A 19,361-nucleotide genomic window follows, 5' to 3' on the forward strand; every position below is an offset into this window, starting at 1 on the left:
TTCCTAGTAATAGAAGTCCAAAATCGAGATTTTGGTGCGTAAATTTTCTTTAAAAACCTATTTTTTGGTTTCAAAATTTACAACTGTGACTTAGGTACCCTTGAACCCCGCGTGATTTTAGTTTTTTTACGCGCCGGATCTAATGAACCCTTCCGCTTTCAAATCCATCCACTAAAACGGCGGTTATAGATACGTTGAAAGTGGGAAATTCTGCAAAATTATATTTTGATGATTCCGCGCATTGGACCGCGATTTTCTTTGGTTATTTTTACATAAATGGAACCTTTTATTCGCGATGATATTATTTTCCAAAACCGTGTGGCATAAATTACCGAGATTCTGGAGTAATATTCGTATTCCATATAAAATAGAATTTGGTAGCACATCCGCGGTTCTTGAAGAATTTGTTTAAAATTTGTTATAATGACGTATTTTTTATAGGTGCTCACTGAAATCGGATGCGCCTTATAATCATATGTAGATCGCGCAATTTTTACCCACATTAAGGTTTTTTGAACAGTAAGATGCAGCTGACAGCACACTTTGGCCGCTGAATGAAAAGTGTAAAATTCGCTACATATTGATAGAGATGCACTAGCTGTATCTGAAAAGCGCATGCGCCTTAACTGATTTTAACGAATTCGCGAATTATACGTTTTTTAACTTTTATGTTTTTTCTTTGGATGTAATTTCAATATTACTTTCTATTTCATAATCCTATTGTTTATCAAAGTAAGCAAATACACTTTCTGGTTTATCATCGCATTTTCCCTGAAGAAGTTTCAGCAAGGTCAGTCAGTCCTTGCATCGACATTTAGCGAAGTAGTAGAATAACTCCCAAAAATTTTTTTCTATTTTTCGTATTGAACAAAAAAATATATTTTTGAAATAATATTCCAACAATAAGTTTTCGTCTTTTGTTGTTGCTGTAATATGGCAGTTATAAATCCTATCTTTAAAAGTTTGGTCTCATATTTTTCTACGCGTTGTCCAGAATCTGTACGTATTTTTAAATTATTTTTTCGAGTTTTATTTGGACTCTAAATTAGAATAAATTAAATTTACTCCAAGATTTTTTCAGTATTTCTTGATTTTCCGCGAAAATAGAAATACATTTAGTAAATATTTAGGCATCTACGGATAGGTATTAAATGCTGTTAACGCTTTATATATAAATTTTCTTATTACAACACAAAGGGAATTTTTAAAAATTTTTTCTTTATAAGGGAATAAAATCGCCCCTAACTTTTGGGCGCAGCATCCGATTTTGTGAACGCGAACAGATTTGAAACCACGATTTTTTTCTTAACCCATGTACCAAAAATCGTGAATGTGCTTGTACAAAATTTTTTTATTTTTTTTTCGATGGCATTGTAAAGGAAATTTGAAATTTACCATATGGAAAAAAACTACTGACCTTTCCTCTGATTTAAATTGCAATAAAGTGTTCGCTAATATATAATGGGTTCTGTGTAGAGAACCATATTTTTATCCCATGCTACTTATTGTCTCTCCAAAAGTTTATGTAACACCACGAAAAATTCGTTCTAGACCCCTTATTTGTTATGCCGAAATTCATATCTCGACGAGATAAAGCCATTTAGCGATGTGTGTAAATTTGTAAATTATTGCTTAAGGCCGCAATTATGGACCGATTGTAACGAATTTTTTAAGGAGGTTGGGTTCGGGCCAGAACTGAAATGATTAGTTTTTTGTGATGATCGTGAAATGTTCAGGGGATGAAATGGACCAAAAACAAAATTTTAACCAATTTTGTAGTGGCTCGGTAGGTCGAAATAATAACCCGCAAAATTTTAAACAAAGTTTGAGTTTATGATGAAGAAGAAGCGTACAAACCAACGTAAAGATCAGATAATACTTAGCGGTTTAAATGGACTGAAACTTTTGTGTGGAATTGGTAAAAATTTCAATAACGTAGCGGTTAAACAACGGAAGTAGTAGTACTACATAAGTGGGTTTCATTACATTTTAGTTTGTGTGAACTAAATTTTCCTTTCCTGCTACAAAAATGTCTTTGTCATGCTAGATAACTTTTTGGTTTTGGTCATAAGTATTATACATTAGATCTCTGATATTTGATAATTAAATTTTCACAATCATTAAAAAGAAGTTCCGTGGAGAGCGATTGTCCAGGGATAGTGGTATAGGGTATCCCATGGTCGGCTCCGTCCGACTATAGACTTTTCTTACTTGTTTTTTCTAAGATATTCTAGTTCCAAACACAGACCTGTTTATTATTATTTCTGATGTTGTTTTCTCTGCACCTTCGTTTATAGTTTTCCTTATGATTATTATTCATTCATACACTTATACTACACAATGTTCATCACAATTCCCACACAATTTCTGTGTGCTATTTTCTTCATTTTCCAACGTTCTTTCTAGGCAAATGCTGGGTACAGCAACAGCTCAATTTGCAATTGCATGCTGCATGCTATGTCATGTTGCTAGTAAGTGGCAACATTCATTCACTTGTTGTGCACGGGATTATACAGCTGACAGTATGACGTGCTCCTACAATTGTTGTTGCTATTGTATAAATATGAAAATTTTGCTATTTACCTCAATTTTCACGTTTCAAATTTAGAATTGGTGTTGAGAAGTTTTTTTGTGATAATTTTAATCGTGGAGTCGAAATGGAAACTCTCTTTTCCAGCATGTATGTCATGTGAGTGTTGGAAATATATAATTATGTTGAAAGGTGTATTAGCCATTTTTTATAGGCAAATATTGCAAACATATTTGTGAGGATGAAAGAATAAATTTGTAATTTTATCTGGTTGTATTAGTAAAGCCAGGCCAATATTGGTGTAACCCACCTTTAAAACTAACTAAAGTTTTGTCTGACCCTGAAAAGTCCGTATACAGATACATATTATTAATTCTGTCTCAATTTATTTGAATACGATTTGAAAGGCGGGCGACGATCTGCTTGTAAAAAATGAAATACACATCGTGGATGTCATCGCCGCTTGAAAAGATCATCAACCATCTTAACAAGTGACAGGCACATCTATCACCACCCTCTAACATCAAAACAATGATATTTCCTCCTCTAACAAGACACGAAACAAGAGAGAAACAAAAATCTCGAACAACAAAACAAAATTTATTTCGAAAGCAACACTTCAAAAGACAATGTCCCCCAAAGCAATCACATAAGACACCCGCACTTGATGGACGTACAACCATAACAACATCATCAAAGTGTTAGGCCTAAGGGCTTGAAATTAAAAATAAAATGGAGGCAAAATAAAGAAAATGAGAAAGATAAACCCGCACTTAAAGCGATAAAACAAACTCCCTAAATGGCTACAGGGACGTTTTGCTTGAATAAAAGAAACCTTGCTACGCGAGACAATACCAACCCTCTTAACATTTTCTTACAAAGAGTCTTTAGAGTCTTGCTTTGAATTTTATTTTGGGAATTCTAAAGTCCATGCCCCCACCATAACAAACCGAAGAAGCCCTAACTACAGCATGGCCATGTTGCCACAGCGTATTGCCCCTTGAATGAGTGATTCATTTTTGGAGTCATTGTATTTTGATTTTGGCCAAAATCATATTCCCATGAAACGATTACGTGTAAACTTGGTTCATTTCTCCAAAAGGTTGACGAATGGTGTTCTTGGTTTCTTCCGCAAACGAAGATTGTTTGTTTTACCATGACTAAAATGTGATACATATCTGTGCTAAATACGGAGGAGTGTGGTCTCTCTACAACAAACCGGTTCAATGTCTTTAAAGAATGGATTTTAAAGAATTTATGGCGATTCAACAGCGGCTTAGATTTTTTTAAGAATTTTCGGAGATCCCATAGACGCGTCGATTTGTTTAAGAATTTGGAGGTACAAACGAGACCTGGATGTTTTTAAAAGAATTTTTGGAGGTCCAATAAAGATTTTTTTTGGAATTTTTGAAAGTCCGAGAAAGGCGTGGTCTTTTTAAAAAGGTTTGAAGGCTCAAAAAGGCTTGGATCTTCTAAGTGGCGAGGACTTTTTTTTAACGTTGGGGCGTAGATTTCTTAAAGAATATTTGAAGGTCCAAAAGTGTTTTCTTATAAAGAATTTTCGGAGTTCTAAAAGAGGCGAAGGATTTTTGAAGGTTCAAAAGTGGAGGGGTTTTCTTAAAAGAGTTTTTGGACTGGAATTTTTTTCAAGAATTTTTGTATTGGATTTTTTTTAAGAATTTTTTTAAGGTCCAATGGAAGCGTGGGTTCTAGTGGTGGGTGTGTGGGTTCGAGTCGTCGATTTTCCTTTTTCACTTGCATTATTGATCATTAAGCTCGATTCCAACAAGAAATTAATTAAAATAAAATAATACTAAAAATGATGGATTTTTTTAAGAATTTTTGGACGTTCAAAAGATGGATTTTTTTGAAGAATTTGTGTAGGTCCATAAGAAGTCGTGGATTTTTTTGAAGAATTTGTGTAAGTCCATAAGCAGGCGTGGATTTTTTTGAAGAATTTGTGTAGGTCCATAAGCACGCGTGTATTTGTTCATGAATTTGTATAGGTTCATAAGCAGGCGTGGTTTTTTGAAAAGGTCTAATAGAGGCGAGGATTTTTTAAAGAATATTTGGAGATCCAAAAAAAGTCGCTGATTTTTTTTAAAGAATTTGTGTAAATCCAGAATCAGGACCTATCCATGAGCCATGGATTTTTTTTAAAGAATTTTTGGAGGTCCATAAGAGGCTTGGATTTTTTTAAGAGGTCTAAAAGAGGCGAGGATTTTTTAAAGAATATTTGGAGGTCCAAAAAAAAGTCGCTGATTTTTTAAAGAATTTTTGTAGGTCCAGAATCAGGCTAGGGTTTTTTAGCGATTTTTTGGAGGTCCAATATTTGTTCAAGAATTTTTGGAGTTCCAAAAACAGGCGTGGATTTTTTACAGAATTTTTGGAGTTCCAAAAACAGGCGTGGATATTTTTTAAACAGGCGTGGATCTTTTTTGAAAATTTATGGAGGTCCAAAAACAGACTTGGATTTTTTGAAAGAATTTATGGAGGTACAAAAACAGACGTGGATTATTTTAAAAAATGTTCGAGGATCCAAATGTGGCGTGGATTTTTTTAAAAAATGTTCGAGAATCCAAAAATGGCGTGGATTTTAAAAAAAATGTGAAGATCCGAAAGAGGCGTAAATTTTCATTTAAAAATGTTTTTACATATGTTTTGGAGAACCAAAAAGATGCGTGGATTTTCTTTTAAAAATATTTAGTTTGAAGAACCCGAAAGATGCGTTGATTTTCTTTTAAACATGGTTTTAAATATGTTTTAGAGAACCCGAAAGAGGTGGGTATTTTCTTTTAAAAATGCTTTTAAATGCTTTTTTATTAATTGTTATTTGATTTCTAAACAATTTTATATGATTTTATCATTGTCTTTTTCAAAACAGTATTTTTATACCCTCACCCTTTAGGCTAGAAAGGGTATATGAGGAAAAGTCAAAATTTTTTAGTTTCCATGAAGCCAAGGTTTGCCCTTTTATAATACGCCAACTATTGTAGTTTACCAGTAACTATGACTATTGCTGGATTATTTTAGATGTTTTTGTACAAAGCTCAAAAATTTAGCAAAAAAATTTAATTTACGTGGTAGTTACGACCGCGTAAAGGAAAAAACATAGGTAAAAACACGTTGAAGCTAAACAGGTTTTTTACATTGCTATTCGATTTCTGATTAAACCATTCAAATGACGGACATCTGTCCAAAGTAAAAGTAGGAGAATACAAAATGAAGATTACACTTCTAATGTATCACTTTCCAAAATTTCCACTGCATCCACCTTTTATGGATGCTGACATTTTGAAGCCGGATTTCAGGTGTTTTTTGTATTTTTTATGTAACTGGGACGCGCATTCGGATATTTCGAAAAGCCAATTATAGGATTAAAGAACTCGCGATTTCGCATAATCTGATATGTATATTGAGTATGTAGCCCACACAGCAGCAGAGTAATCTACTGCCAAAGGCCAAAATTTAGTGTGATATTTTTTCTAAAAAACCTATTTTTGGGTACAGTATTTACAATATCGTTTTGAGTGTGCTGGTACCCCGCGATATTTTAGTTTTTCGACGATGCGGATCATATGAATCACAGATCATGAAAATCCATCTACTAGAACGGCGGAAATGGCTACTGCAAAAATTGAAAAATTTGCGAAACATGATTTTCAAAATATCGCTGACTAATTCGCGTTTTATGTGGATCGTTTCCATTTCAATGAAGAAAGTGAATCATCACTCGCGTTTGTGCGAAAACAGCGGTTTGAAAAATTTAGTGGCATGGGAGCTGTCTCCGATTTATCCAAAAAATACTGTGTGATGCTACATCCACGGTTCTTGATGGATTTTATTGAAATATGTTTAGATCGATGTATTTTTTCACGGTTGATATTGAAATCGGATGCGCATAAAAAGTGTATGCACTTTGTGCAAAATATAAGCGTAATACAGTTTGTTGCACACTAAACTGCAGACGATGCTACATCTTAGCGGCCAAAGTAAATCCTGGCAAATGTGTACAAATTAAAAGAGAAGAATTCGCTTTATTGGTAAACCGCATGCGCATCAAGTGATTTTGAGGATTTTGCGATTTACACGCATTTCAAAATGAACATTACCCGATACAATTTTATTTCAAGATTATACCCCATTTAAAGGAACCCAACATTTATTTGAAAGATATCCATATCTTCTGCAAGATGTTAGCGTGTTTTCGAGAAGTGATTAGAATAAAAAATGTGATTTATTGCGTGGAATTTAACTAAAATAGAAGAAAAACTCCGAAATATTTTTCTTACATTTTGTTCAACTAACTCACAAAATAAATTTTAATAAATATTTTCTCTTACAACAATTTTATAAATTTCCTCAATATATTTTTTGTTTTTTGCTATAATATCCAAACCGCTAAACGGATTTGTATAGTTTCGGTTTCATTTGAATCTTCGCGTTGTATAGATTACGTACATATTTTTTATATATTTTTCAGAGGCATAAGCAGGCATTCTTTCCTAATTTCCGCGAAAATGCACAACTTTTTCACTAAAGTTATGGGACCTCAGTAAACATATAGTATGTAGGGAGCCCCTAATTAAGAGAGTTTCTCAATATAATGATTAGAGTCTTTTAAAGATTTTTTTCTTTTTATCAGAATTGAAACCGCCATAACTTTTGCGCGCAACAACCAAAATTAGTATCACGAACAGATTTAAGAATGGCATTTTTTCCCCAATCTATGTACCAAAAATCTTTCATGTAGCTTAAAAAAAATTTTTTAATTTTTTTTTTATGGAAAACTAAAAAATTTTGTCTTTTCTTCATATACACTTTCATACGGGCAAAATGTGCCTCATCGAAATATTGGTTTTAGACCCCAAGTATGTTTGGACGAAATGTGTTTCAGACAATTTCGAGGTGATTTAGCCATGTCCGTCCGTCTGTCTGTCTGTCCGTCTGTCTGTCTGGCTGGTGCGCACGATAACTCTCGAACGGATGAACCGATTTGGTCCAAAATTTGTCTGTAGCAATATTTTGTCCAAACTTAGTTTAAGTTCGAAGATGGATCATGTCGGTCCACTCCTTCCCGTACCTTCCCAACAAAAGTTCGAAAATGTTTGGAAAATTTGTTCGCACGATAACTCTTGAAGGAAGTAACCGATTTGGTCTTTCGTGAAATTTCTACCAGACTTAGATGAGGTTCCAATATGGACTCAATCGGTAAATTCCTTCGGGTACCTCCCACACAAAATTTTGGAAAAGTTCAGTTTAGGACCTGCTCTCGAATCGCCTTAGTTTTTGTTGTAACAACTTGTATTCACTGTCCCCCATACGAAGGTACAAGTTTCTTCAGGGGCAATTCCATACTTCCTAAGAAAATAGCCTGAAAGTTGCAAAAACCCCTCTGACACCGTGTGTAGTGGTTGGAGCGCAAGATAACTCCCGCACGGATCTGCCGATTCGGTCCACGATTTTGTATTCGTAATATTTTGTGCAAACTTTGATTAAGTTCAAAGATAAGTCATATCGGTCCACTCCTTCGGGTACCTCCCCCGCAAAAGTTCAAAAATGTTCGGAAAAATTGTGCGCACGATAACTTTTGATTTGAGTGACCGATTTAGTCCATACTTTACACATCCTAAAATATCTACCAGATATAGATCAGGTTCGAATAAATATTTGTCCACTCCTTCTCGTACCTCCCACACAAAATTTCGGATAAGTTCAGTTTAAGACCTGCTCTCGAATCACTTTGATTTTTGTTGAAGCTATTTGCATTCGCTACCTCCACTACGGCGGTAAAAGTTTTTTCAGGGGCATGTCCATATTTCTTTGGAAAACAGCCCGGAAGGTGTTAAAAACCCTAAATGTAACCATATGTGGCGGCCACGATATCTCTCGAACTGTTCAACCGATTTGGTCCAACATTTGGTCTTCGTCATATTTTATCCAAACTTAGTTTCATGGGGCAATACCGGTCCACAACTTCCGGTACTTCTCCCCAATATTTAAAAAATGTCACTAAAATGCTAGGACGATATCACTTGAATGGGGTAACAAATGTGGTCCAAACTTTGATTCTCCTAATATTTTGTCAAAATTACGTATAACTTCTAAAATAGCCCATATCGGTCCTTCCTAAGGGTACCTTCTCCACAAAAGTTAAACATTTGTGTCTTAGTGCAGTTAATTCCTAATCCTAATCAAATGTTCAAAAAGGGCCACAGAACTCTGAAGAGATCCTAAATACATTCGATCTGTCCGTAGATGAAAGTTTCACTTCACTTTGGCTGAGGGTATATCTCTGTCGGCCAAGCCGACTGACACTTTTTTACTTGTTTTTTTTTTTTTTAATTTTGCTTTTCTTGGAACTTATGCATGTAATATAACGATATGTTTTTTATGCAATAATTCTGTGCTATAATTCAAGAGACTACAGTTTTGTTGTACAGGAGCTAATAATAAATAAATAAAATAAATATGTTTTGGAAAACCAGAAAGAGGCGTGGATTTTCTTTAGAAAATGTTTTTAAATATATTTTAGAGAACCCGAAATGTCCATGGATTCAAAAACATTGGCGTTAGTTCTATGCGCTTTTTATTTTGTTGTAAAAAATTTTCTGTACAAAAATATTTCTTTGCGCCATACCAAATATACTTTTACTCCCTCTTTTATAACAGCCAACCTTAATAATGTTTCATATTAGCAATCTGACAATTTTTCAGCTAATCATGAATTTAATCATTTTCTCGCCATGATGAGGCTAATGGAATCGGCGTCAATAATAAACATAATTATAACAACAACATATGAGGGAAAACATACTTAAAACAACAATAACATTAATGAAAACCAGGCGCCTCTCATGGCCTTAATCACAACAAAAAGGGTGGAAACATGTTTCACATCTCGCATATGTTTAACATTTTTCCAACAATTAAGTATGTAGATTTAATACTCCGCATATTTCATGTTTATGTTAATATGCAATGCAGAAAACATGAACAAGAATCTTGTTTTGTATCCGCGAACGAATTTCTCAAGGGAACTAAAGAATAGTAAAAATTTTAAAACTCACCTGTACAGCACAGTTGAGAAAACAATTATTTTGTCCTGGTCCATTTAATAGACCTTTTGATGATGGTTCCAGCGTGGGTGATGTTAGAATATTGGGAGCTCTTAGAAGTTCTATGAGACGTGTACGTTCATTGATATTTTGTACAGTACCAACAGCTGGATAATGATGCCTCATTGGCGATTGGTGTTGTTGTGGCTGGGCATAAGCAGGACTATGCATTGCCATTGTTGGATGTGCATGTGGAGGAGGTCCAGTTTGGGGACCACCGTTTTGTCGATATATACTTGTTGGAGACATTGGCGATGCCATTTTGTTTACAGATTATGTGAGTTTGGTGTTTGGAAATAAAGTTCTTCACTAAAGATTCATCTGAAAAGAGAAATTAAAAAATGAAATTAAAAAATAGTACAACATAAAATTAAATATGTAGTTCTACCTAAGTTGCAAAAATGAAATTAATTTTAAATTAATTATCATGCATTAATTTTCAAACCTCTTTCCACTTGTTCGCATATTTTATGAAAGGAAGTCATTAATTATTTGATCCCAAAATGGTTGACACATTTTATACTCCACAAAAAACGGCAATAAGCATCTGCTGAATTATCTGCTCTGGCAGTGTTATAATAAAACAATTATAACATAGAGCACTCACAGCAAAAAACAGAGAAACATAACTGGCCTCTTGCAATTGATAATAATTACAAAAGCAAAAAACAAAACAAGTTTCGTTATTTAAAATTCTGTTTTATATTACACTCACCAGATCAGGTGTATTTCAAAGCTTCATCACTCTTAATGCAACATTCACAACAATAATTCCTGGCATTCATTCAGCATTGAGTCAGAGAAACTGCTTGCATTCATTCATCGATGGGCATTAAATAAAAACACTTGTGCCAATAGTTGATTGAATTGATGTTAGATATTTTACCTCCATCTTTGCCTCTCTCTGGATCACATCAGATTTTCGAGCATACTGTTAACTGTAGACTAACATTTTATATGTCGTTTAAAAAAATAACACTTGTCAATTGAATAATAAACATTTGTGTAGCCTACCATAATATGGTGGGTATAATTAAACTTGTCATTCCGTTTGTAACACATCGAAATATTCATCGGAGACCCTATAAAGTATATATTCTTGATCAGGGTAAAATTCTAAGTCTAAGTTGAAATCAAGATACAGCTCGTAATTTTTAAGATACAGCTTTGTAATTTGGTATAAAATTTCTATTACTCCTAGGATGTTTGGTATTGCAAATGGGCTATATCGGTCCACGGTTTGTTATAGCCCCCATAGGACGGTACCACCCAATTTTCGGCATATTAAAGGTTGGCCGCAATAACCCACCGAAATGGATGAAATTTGGCATTTGGTCTTCATTTTGGATATTATACGTTCCATATGAAACTTTCCCCCAGCAATTTGTCGGTATAGGTTCAAGACTTCATATAGTCGCCATAGAACCGTATCTCTCGATTTTCGGTATTTTGAAGGTTGTGGCCACAATAATCCTTCGGAATAACTGAAATTTGGTATTTGGTCTTCATTTAGGGTACTTAACATTCCATATGAAATTTGTCGGTATAGGTCCGGTATTTTGAAGGTTTTAGCCTCATTATCACACCAAAATGGCTGAAATTTGGTATTATTCTTCGTTGGGGGTATAAACCTTTCTCCCAGCAATTTTTCGGGAAAGGTCCACGCCTTCATAAACCCCCATAGAGCGGTACCTCCCATTTTGTAGGTGTTGGCCACAATAATCCACCGAAATGGCTAAAAATTTGGTATTTGGTCTTAATTGGGGGTATCAAACGGTTTATATGAATTTTGTCGATATGGGTGCACGCCTTCATACAGCCCCCATAGAACAGTATCACCCGATTTTCGGTATTCTGAAAGTTTTAGCCTCATTATCACGCCGAAATGGCTGAAATTCGGTACTTAGTCTTCGTTGCGGGTATAAAACTTTCCCCCAGAAATTTGTCGGTATAGATTGACGCCTTCATATAGCCCCCATAGAACGGTATCACCCGATTTTCGGTATTCTGAAAGTTTTAGCCTCATTATCACGCCGAAATGGCTGAAATTCGGTACTTAGTCTTCGTTGCGGGTATAAAACTTTCCCCCAGAAATTTGTCGGTATAGGTTGACGCCTTCACATAGCCTCCATAGAACGGTACCTCCCGATTTTCGGTATTTTGAAGGTTGTGACCACAGCAATCCACCGAAATGGCTGAAATTTGGTATTTAGTCTTTGTTGGAGGTCTTTCTGACTGAAATTCTACGGTATAGGTCCACTTTTCGATATAGCCCCCATAGAACGGTAACTCTCGATTTTCGTAATTCTGAAGGTTGTGACGTCAATATCCCACCAAAAGACTGAACGTTTTTATTTAGTCTTCCATAGGGTTATAAAATTTTCTAGAAGAGAATTATCGGTACAGGTGCGCGGGTTCCTATATCCCCTATAGAAGCGTACCTCTAGATTTTCGTATTTTAATGGTTTTACCGAAATATTCGCAATTTGGTTTTAGCCTTCTTTGAGTCTGAAAACTTTCCGCCAGAAATTTGTAGGTATAAATCGACGTTTTGATATAGCTCCCATGGAACGGTACCTCCCGAATGTCCGTATTTTGAAGGTTAGCCACATTGTTTGACCGAACTTGCTGAAAATTGGTATTTAGTCTTCTTCATAAATACAACTCGTGTAGGAGGGTATTACAAGTTCGGCCTGACCGAATTTAACGCCGTTCTTACTTGTAATTAACAAGATTAGCCAGAATAATGAAAGCAGCTTTTGTATATTTATTCATTCATAAATATTTTCAAAGGCAATTTTTTATAAACTATTGTGTACCGTCCAATATGAAATGAAGGCCTTGATTTTATATAAGACATGAATTGTAAAATGTCTTCTTCCATTAAAGACCTTTAAAAGACCTCGTACAAATCCAGCAACCGGCTTTCTATCCGCAGAATAAATGTGTTCTGATATAAAAGACATCGAAACTGTCTTCCAGTTTAGCATCCCTAAGCTCTTATCAAGGTTCTTAACACGCTCCAAACAATTAGCAAGCTCTCTGCGCTTAGAAGGCTCCTCGTCTTCAGAAAACTTCAAGTTACAAAACCGTAGATTTTGGTTATTTCTAAAAATCTTAAAAAAATCCCTTCTGTTGTGTCTTAACCTGTATACAATTTTTTTTTTTTTTTTTTTTTTTTTTTTGATTTCAGACCCCTTTTGTTATGCATTTTAAAATTGATAATTTCAACATCTTAGCCTCCATTTAAATTCCTCAAATGACCTGCCGGGCAACTTCTCCAAGCCGTCAAGTTTTCTTGTTTCAAACATGCCACCCATATTCTTAGGAAGAATTTACTGTGCACTCTCTACTCGCATACAAATCACGTTTTATATTATAAAATTAATTTTGTATAATTTATTATTATTAAATTTTACAGCAACAATTGCAATAAATCACAGAGAAAGGGAGGGAGAGAGAGAGGTAAACACTTGAAGATTACTATGTGGGTATTGTTTGAAAAATTTATAATAGCTGCTGTTAGCATTCATTCATTGAGACATAGTCTTACATTATTCTTTTGCAACTGTAGCTTATGCACTGAAAACTTATTGAAGATTTCATAATCTTTTCATGTGGAGGAATTTATATGCTCTATAGCCATCAGCATAAAAAATTATGTCACGTTTACACAAATCGCTTGGCAAATAAACAAAATAATCAAATTGTTATGGTTGGACTACAGTAGCGCCACTATTGGCAGCAGAGGTGTAAACATAATTCTAGGAAAAGAAGATGTCATCCATAACATGTGGTTATTTGAGGCATACTTTAATTTAACACCATAAATTGTAACAAATCTGTAAACAATTTATTTTAAATTGAGGTTTATTGTATTGTAGGCGAAAAAAAGTTTTTCGACTATGTCGTCTGTAGCCTAAATTGTTTTGCAAAAATGTTAAATTTTGTGAATGTATTACGTTTCTCTATGGATGCGAATGAAAAACGCACAAACTTTAGTCTTCGAAAAAAATCGTTCGTTGGTCTTTTCTTCAAAACTATCAAAACACTGGAAACACATGGGTGTTCGGTAGTTTTTTGAGTTTCCATATCGTGTTACATTTCACGTCGTTTCATATCGAGTTTATTTTCACGTCGCATTTTGAATACGATTATTGTCATTTTTACTTCATTCCTGAGAAATAAATTCCTTCCGATAGAATTATCCACTTCAATAATTACATACAGACGTAGAAACATTTAATTACGTTGTAAATAATTGCTACAAATTTATGCAAATTAAATGCAGTTATGTGACAACATCAATAAGCATTTATATGATTGATAACTGGTACACAAGCTCAAAGAGATTACAGATTACAGACTTTAACACAATATCAATCATAGGCAAGTTATTGTGACGTTTGTGACTTAAGTCTTTTGTTTAAAATCAGCTTAATATCCCAAACCTACAGAGCACTACCGGAGGCACACAGCCGCGACAGAGGAAATGCTGTATTTGAGGGAATGGAAAGGGTAAGTACATGTGGATTTTTAAAAATATTTTTTGACGATCTAAGGACTCAATCCATAGAGATGGGAAATGGGTAAATACCCAAATGGTAAATGGTAAATACCCAATGGGTAAAAACTATTATATAAGTAATTTAGGACAAAATTCAGTCTGAAATATTACATGGTCCATTTAATAGTAAATTTTATTAATGTACATTTAAACGGCATACAGAACAAGTTAAAATGAACAATTAAACATATTATTTAAACACAATATTTTTGCAATATTAGATCATAACATCACTGTCACTATCAGCATCACTCCCAATACAAATTATGGAAGAGTTAGGCGTAGAGTGGGTAATACCACTGGACGTGGATGGTGATTCATCCAATATTGGAGATAAATTTAAGATTTCCTCCTCAGGGCATATATTTTTCTGGGAATTACACCTTTGATTTTTCGCTCTATTGCAGAGATTCCAATTGTGAGATATGAAACATATTTTTGCAGCAGTATCTGCACTTAATCTGTTTCTCTTTTTGGAGTGGATAGAACTGTGAGTGCTGAATGAGCGTTCTGTGGCTGCTGATGTGCATGGAGCAGTCAAAATACGAACCGCTATCATTGTAAGTTCTTTTGTGACGCAAACACTGTTCCACCATGTAGTAGGAGATATTTCTTGTACGCAGCTCCATACAAAATCTTTTGACCATAGATCCTCTCTAGCTTTATAGTTTGCTAGATCCGTCATTACATTTACATTAAATTTTAAACCCATATCATGAATAAATTCCATCGCAATTAAAAATTCAGATGAATTTAAGTCATGCACAACGCTATTGGGGTCAAGTAAACTTGCTGCCAAATGTATGGGTTTAATCGTTTTTTTCATCCTTTTATCAAAGGATGACAATAATTCTTTTTTTTCGTCATCATTAATTTTGTTTATTGCTGTTAATGTATTTTGCAGCTTATTACGAATGTCTTTAAATGCAAAATTCACACGATGTATATTGTGTTGATTTGATTCGAAAAAGGTTGTCCATTCAGCTATAGGTTGGAAGAGTTGTAAATTGATGTCTAACGTGTTCCAAAAATCTTCCGAGAGTAATGATGATTTTGTTGTTGGACTCAGGGTTATTTTTTCATGAACAGCCAAGGCTTGAAGGGATACTTTACTGTTCACTAAGCTTTTTAATGAAGTAGCATAACTGCACCATCTCGTTTTAACTGGGAGTTTTAGCTGTTCTCCAGATCCTTTTTCTTTACAGATCTTAGCAAATGTCCATGAAAGGACCTTTTAAAAAGTCTTCGCTGAGCAAATTAAGGCAATGGGCTACACATCCTAGTGGTACTACTTGAGGATATACCTTTTGAACCTCTTTAAATGCACCCTGCATATTCCCAGCATTATCGCCAGTGAGAGCTATAAACTTGTGCTCACCGTAAACATTCATTACTTTAATAATCTCATCGGCGATATATGCTGAGGTGTGCTTGTTGTCTTCAGTTGTCAAGCTTCGGACAAACACCATCTCGGGCTTTGAGATTAAAAAGTTGATTACACCTTCACTGCGCACATTGCTCCAACCGTCACACTGCAGATGCATGTAACTTGCTGCCTTCACTTGCTCAGTAATGTTTTTCGAAGTTTCATCATATATCTTGTTCAAGTACTTGCTGGAAATTGTCTTTCTATTTGGTAATTTAAATGAAGGATTCAATTCTTCGAAAAATTGCTGCCAAGGTGGATGCTCAACCATTGAAAAAGGAGCTCCAGATACAATAATTGCTCTGGTAAGTTTCTCTTCAAGGCTATCTTTGTAGTCATCGCATATTTTGAGGCTCGAGTTTGATGGTGGAAGGGAAGTTGATGCGCTTGAAACATCACTGTAGTGGTTCGAATTTTGCAATTGGGTGTTCTGTTCACTTGGAATCATTTCACTTACTTCACTTCTTAACGTAATTGGGCACTTGACGCAGTTGACCAAATGTTTTGCCATTTTATTAACATTTGGGAATTTGTAAACCGTGTTGCAGTATCTGCAAAGAACTGCCTTTAATTGCTTGGATTTGTTGCAAAATGCTTCCATATTCGTTCATTTTTAGGTCTTCCCATCTTAAAAACGATCAAATTTTATTGTTCCATTTTTAACAGTATTCACATTTTAACGCATACCTTATCAACAGATTAATCAGATAGATTAGTGTATTTTATACAGGTACAATACTTTTTTAGCGGTTCTAAATTTTATTTGAAATAATTTTTTAGCCGATTGACAAATAAAAATTTTCAATTTTGTTTTTTTTTTTTTAATACCCAAATAAACACCCTGAAAAGGTATTTAAAAGGTATTTACCAGGTATTTACCCAAGTTTTGGGTAAATACCGGGTACAATCCCATCTATATCAATCCATTTGATTTTAAACATTATTTATTTACAAATATTTAAAGACGAGTTTTTAAATTTTTTTATAAAACTTTTGCACAAACGTGCGGGAAATATTTTAAGATAACGCCACTTTGAACACATGAAGCGAACTCTAACTAAAGGTAAGGTCATATTAGGCTAATATTTGCTTCAGCGACCGGCAGTGTTAGCATACTGAGAGCAAGTGAGTGTAAATAAAGTATTGAAATTTATGTCCAATGAGTTATAGGAAGTAGAATTGAAAGGTTCCTAAAGAAAATGTGACTACTGTCCATGTAGATTTTACTCAAATTGGAATGGAAATATTTTTGGGCCGATAGACGGGAAAGGAAATATATTGCCGGCTACAACTCGGAAGACTTTCCTCCTGTGGGACGGAGACCGAATCGATTCAAAAATAAACATTGATTTGGATATATATTTATTTATCATTTTTTTATAGTGGACCAGTTTTCACTTAAGAAGAATATGAGAGATCTAAATTAAGAATGTGTGGGATCTAAAACAAATATTACCAAAGAAATCGATTCAGCTAGAAAATTTACAGTAAAGGTGCGCCTATAATTCGTGAGGGAGGACCCACAAGTAGCGGGGATTTGCAAAAATATATGCTAGAAACAAGTGAGCAAAGGCTATAGTCGGGACGGGGCCGACCATGTGATACCCTACACCACTACCCCTGTGCATAAGGTTTTCACTGGTAAACATTTCATTTAGGGAATACAATCCGACTACCACCAAAAATAATATGCCTCTTTCTCTCTGGGACCCCCATAAGCAATCAAACTTTCGTGACCATCCGATCAAAATTAAGACCTGTAGCTTGATTGCAAAAAATGGAAGAATTGGATGAATTACCGACTATTGTGGTATCTCCCTTGTTTGACCACCTTCGCCAACCTGCTTTACGCCAATGTAAAGGCAATATTTTCTTCTTCAATTGACAGGTTTTGCCGTTGGAATACCCCTACTAAAAGCCAATATATTCACAAAGAATAAAACTTTGAATTTGTCTCCAAATGAGTTTTTGCCCATTCCGACCCCTAAATATTATCCGACCATCATTAAAATCAGTAGGCTTCTTCCTCTGTGAGACCCCCATTAACCCCTAAAATTGCGTGACGATCCGATCAAAATTGCAACCTGTGGCGTGATTACAAAATAATAGGAAAATGGGATGCATTATCGACTATTGTCATATCTCTGCTATTTGACCACCTACTACAACCTAATTTACATCGCTGGAAAGGTGATATGTTCTACTTTCCTTGCGAGGTTTTGCTTTTTATATACCTCTTAAAGAAACAGATATATTGGCTTTGAAATAAAACGTTGACCTTTCTCTAAATAAGTGTTTGCCCATTCCGACCCCTGAATATTATCCGACCATCATCAAAATCAATAGGCTTCTTTCCCTTTGGGACCCCCATTAACCCCCAAAATTTCGTGACGATCCGATCAAAATTGCGACCTGTAGCGTGATTACAAAAAAATCGGAAAATGGGATGCATTATCGACTATTGCCATATCTCTGCTATTTGACCACCTACGACAACCTACTTTACATCGTTGTAAAGGTGATTTTTTCTACTTTCCTGGCCAGGTTTTGCTTTTGATATACCTCTTAAAGAAACAGAGATATTGGCTTTGAAATAAAATGTTGACTTTTCTCCAAATAAGTGTTTGCCCATTCCGACCCCTAAATATTATCGGACCATCACCAAAATCAATAGGCTTCTTCATCTGTGAGACCCCCATTAACCCTCAAATTTTCGTGACGATCCGATCAAAATTGCGACCTGTAGCGTGATTTTCAAAAAAATAGAAAAATGGGATGTATTACCGACTATTGCGATATCTTCGTTATTTGGTTACCTATGCCGACCTAGTTTGCATCATTGTAAAGACGGGATCTTCTACTTTCATAGCCAGGCTTTGCTTTTGGAAAATTGGCAACCAAAGCTGTGATATTCGTCAATATAATTAAAATCGCAAAAATGAAAATTGGGGTTTTATTTGCTACTATTGTGATATCTTCGTTGTTTGATCATCTACGAGCACCAACTTTACATCATTAGAAAGGTGATATTTTCTACTTTCATTGTCAGGTTTTGCTTTTGGTATACCCCATATAGAAGCTGAGATATTCGCTTTGAAAAAAAACGTTGTCTTTTTATCCACCTAAGTTTTTTGCCCTTTCCGACCCCTAAATATTATCCGACCATTACCAAAATCAATAGGCTTCTTCCCCTCCGGGACCCTCATCAACACCAAAAATTTGCTGACGATCCGATCAAAATTGCGACCTGTAGCGTGATTACAAGGTTTAGATGGACAGACGGACAGACGGACGGACACACATAGCCAGATCGACTCAGCTCGTCGAGACATTCATTTTGGTATATATAAGTATGGGTCTACGACCATTATTTCGATGCGTTACAAACTTTTTGGCCAAAACCAACTTATAATACCCTCCCCACATAGTGGTGTAGGGTATAAATATTTTAAAATTTTTGGAAATCCCAAAGAGGCAAATAAACGTGGATTCTTCGAAACAATTTTTGAGAACCCCTGAGAAAATAGATTTTTACTCAAATGCATTTTCTGAGTTAGCAATTCCTTTTTTTATACGACTTCTATTCTATCTTGAATCAAAATTCATGTTGATATCACCAAGACTTATTTATAGCTTATTTACTACGATTTTGGCATAAATTAACAAAAAAGTTTTTTTGAGTTTATTATTTATTATCATGCACAGAAAATTAGCACTGAT

At 34.9% G+C, this 19,361-nt stretch overlaps 1 protein-coding gene across 3 annotated transcripts in view; it reads right to left on the reverse strand.

Annotated features, from left to right (window-relative positions):
* Positions 1-19,361, reverse strand: part of ec (ubiquitin specific peptidase echinus) — a 270,447-nt gene that overhangs the window by 216,969 nt on the left and 34,117 nt on the right. The window contains exons 1-2 of one of the 3 annotated variants that reach the window (XM_073973379.1): positions 10,364-10,381; positions 9,601-9,969 (exon numbers count right to left, since the gene is read on the reverse strand). In XM_073973379.1, the coding sequence (XP_073829480.1) occupies positions 9,601-9,909 (309 nt within the window). In that variant the 5' untranslated portion in view covers positions 9,910-9,969; positions 10,364-10,381. Of the gene's footprint in view, positions 1-9,600; positions 9,970-10,093; positions 10,180-10,363; positions 10,382-19,361 lie in introns of those variants that run through there. The other 2 variants (XM_073973378.1, XM_073973377.1) reach the window with 2 other exon arrangements.

Source organism: Musca autumnalis, unplaced genomic scaffold, assembly GCF_047663935.1.
Source record: "Musca autumnalis isolate F117 unplaced genomic scaffold, ASM4766393v1 scaffold_3, whole genome shotgun sequence".
In the NCBI taxonomy this organism is placed as follows: domain Eukaryota; kingdom Metazoa; phylum Arthropoda; class Insecta; order Diptera; family Muscidae; genus Musca; species Musca autumnalis.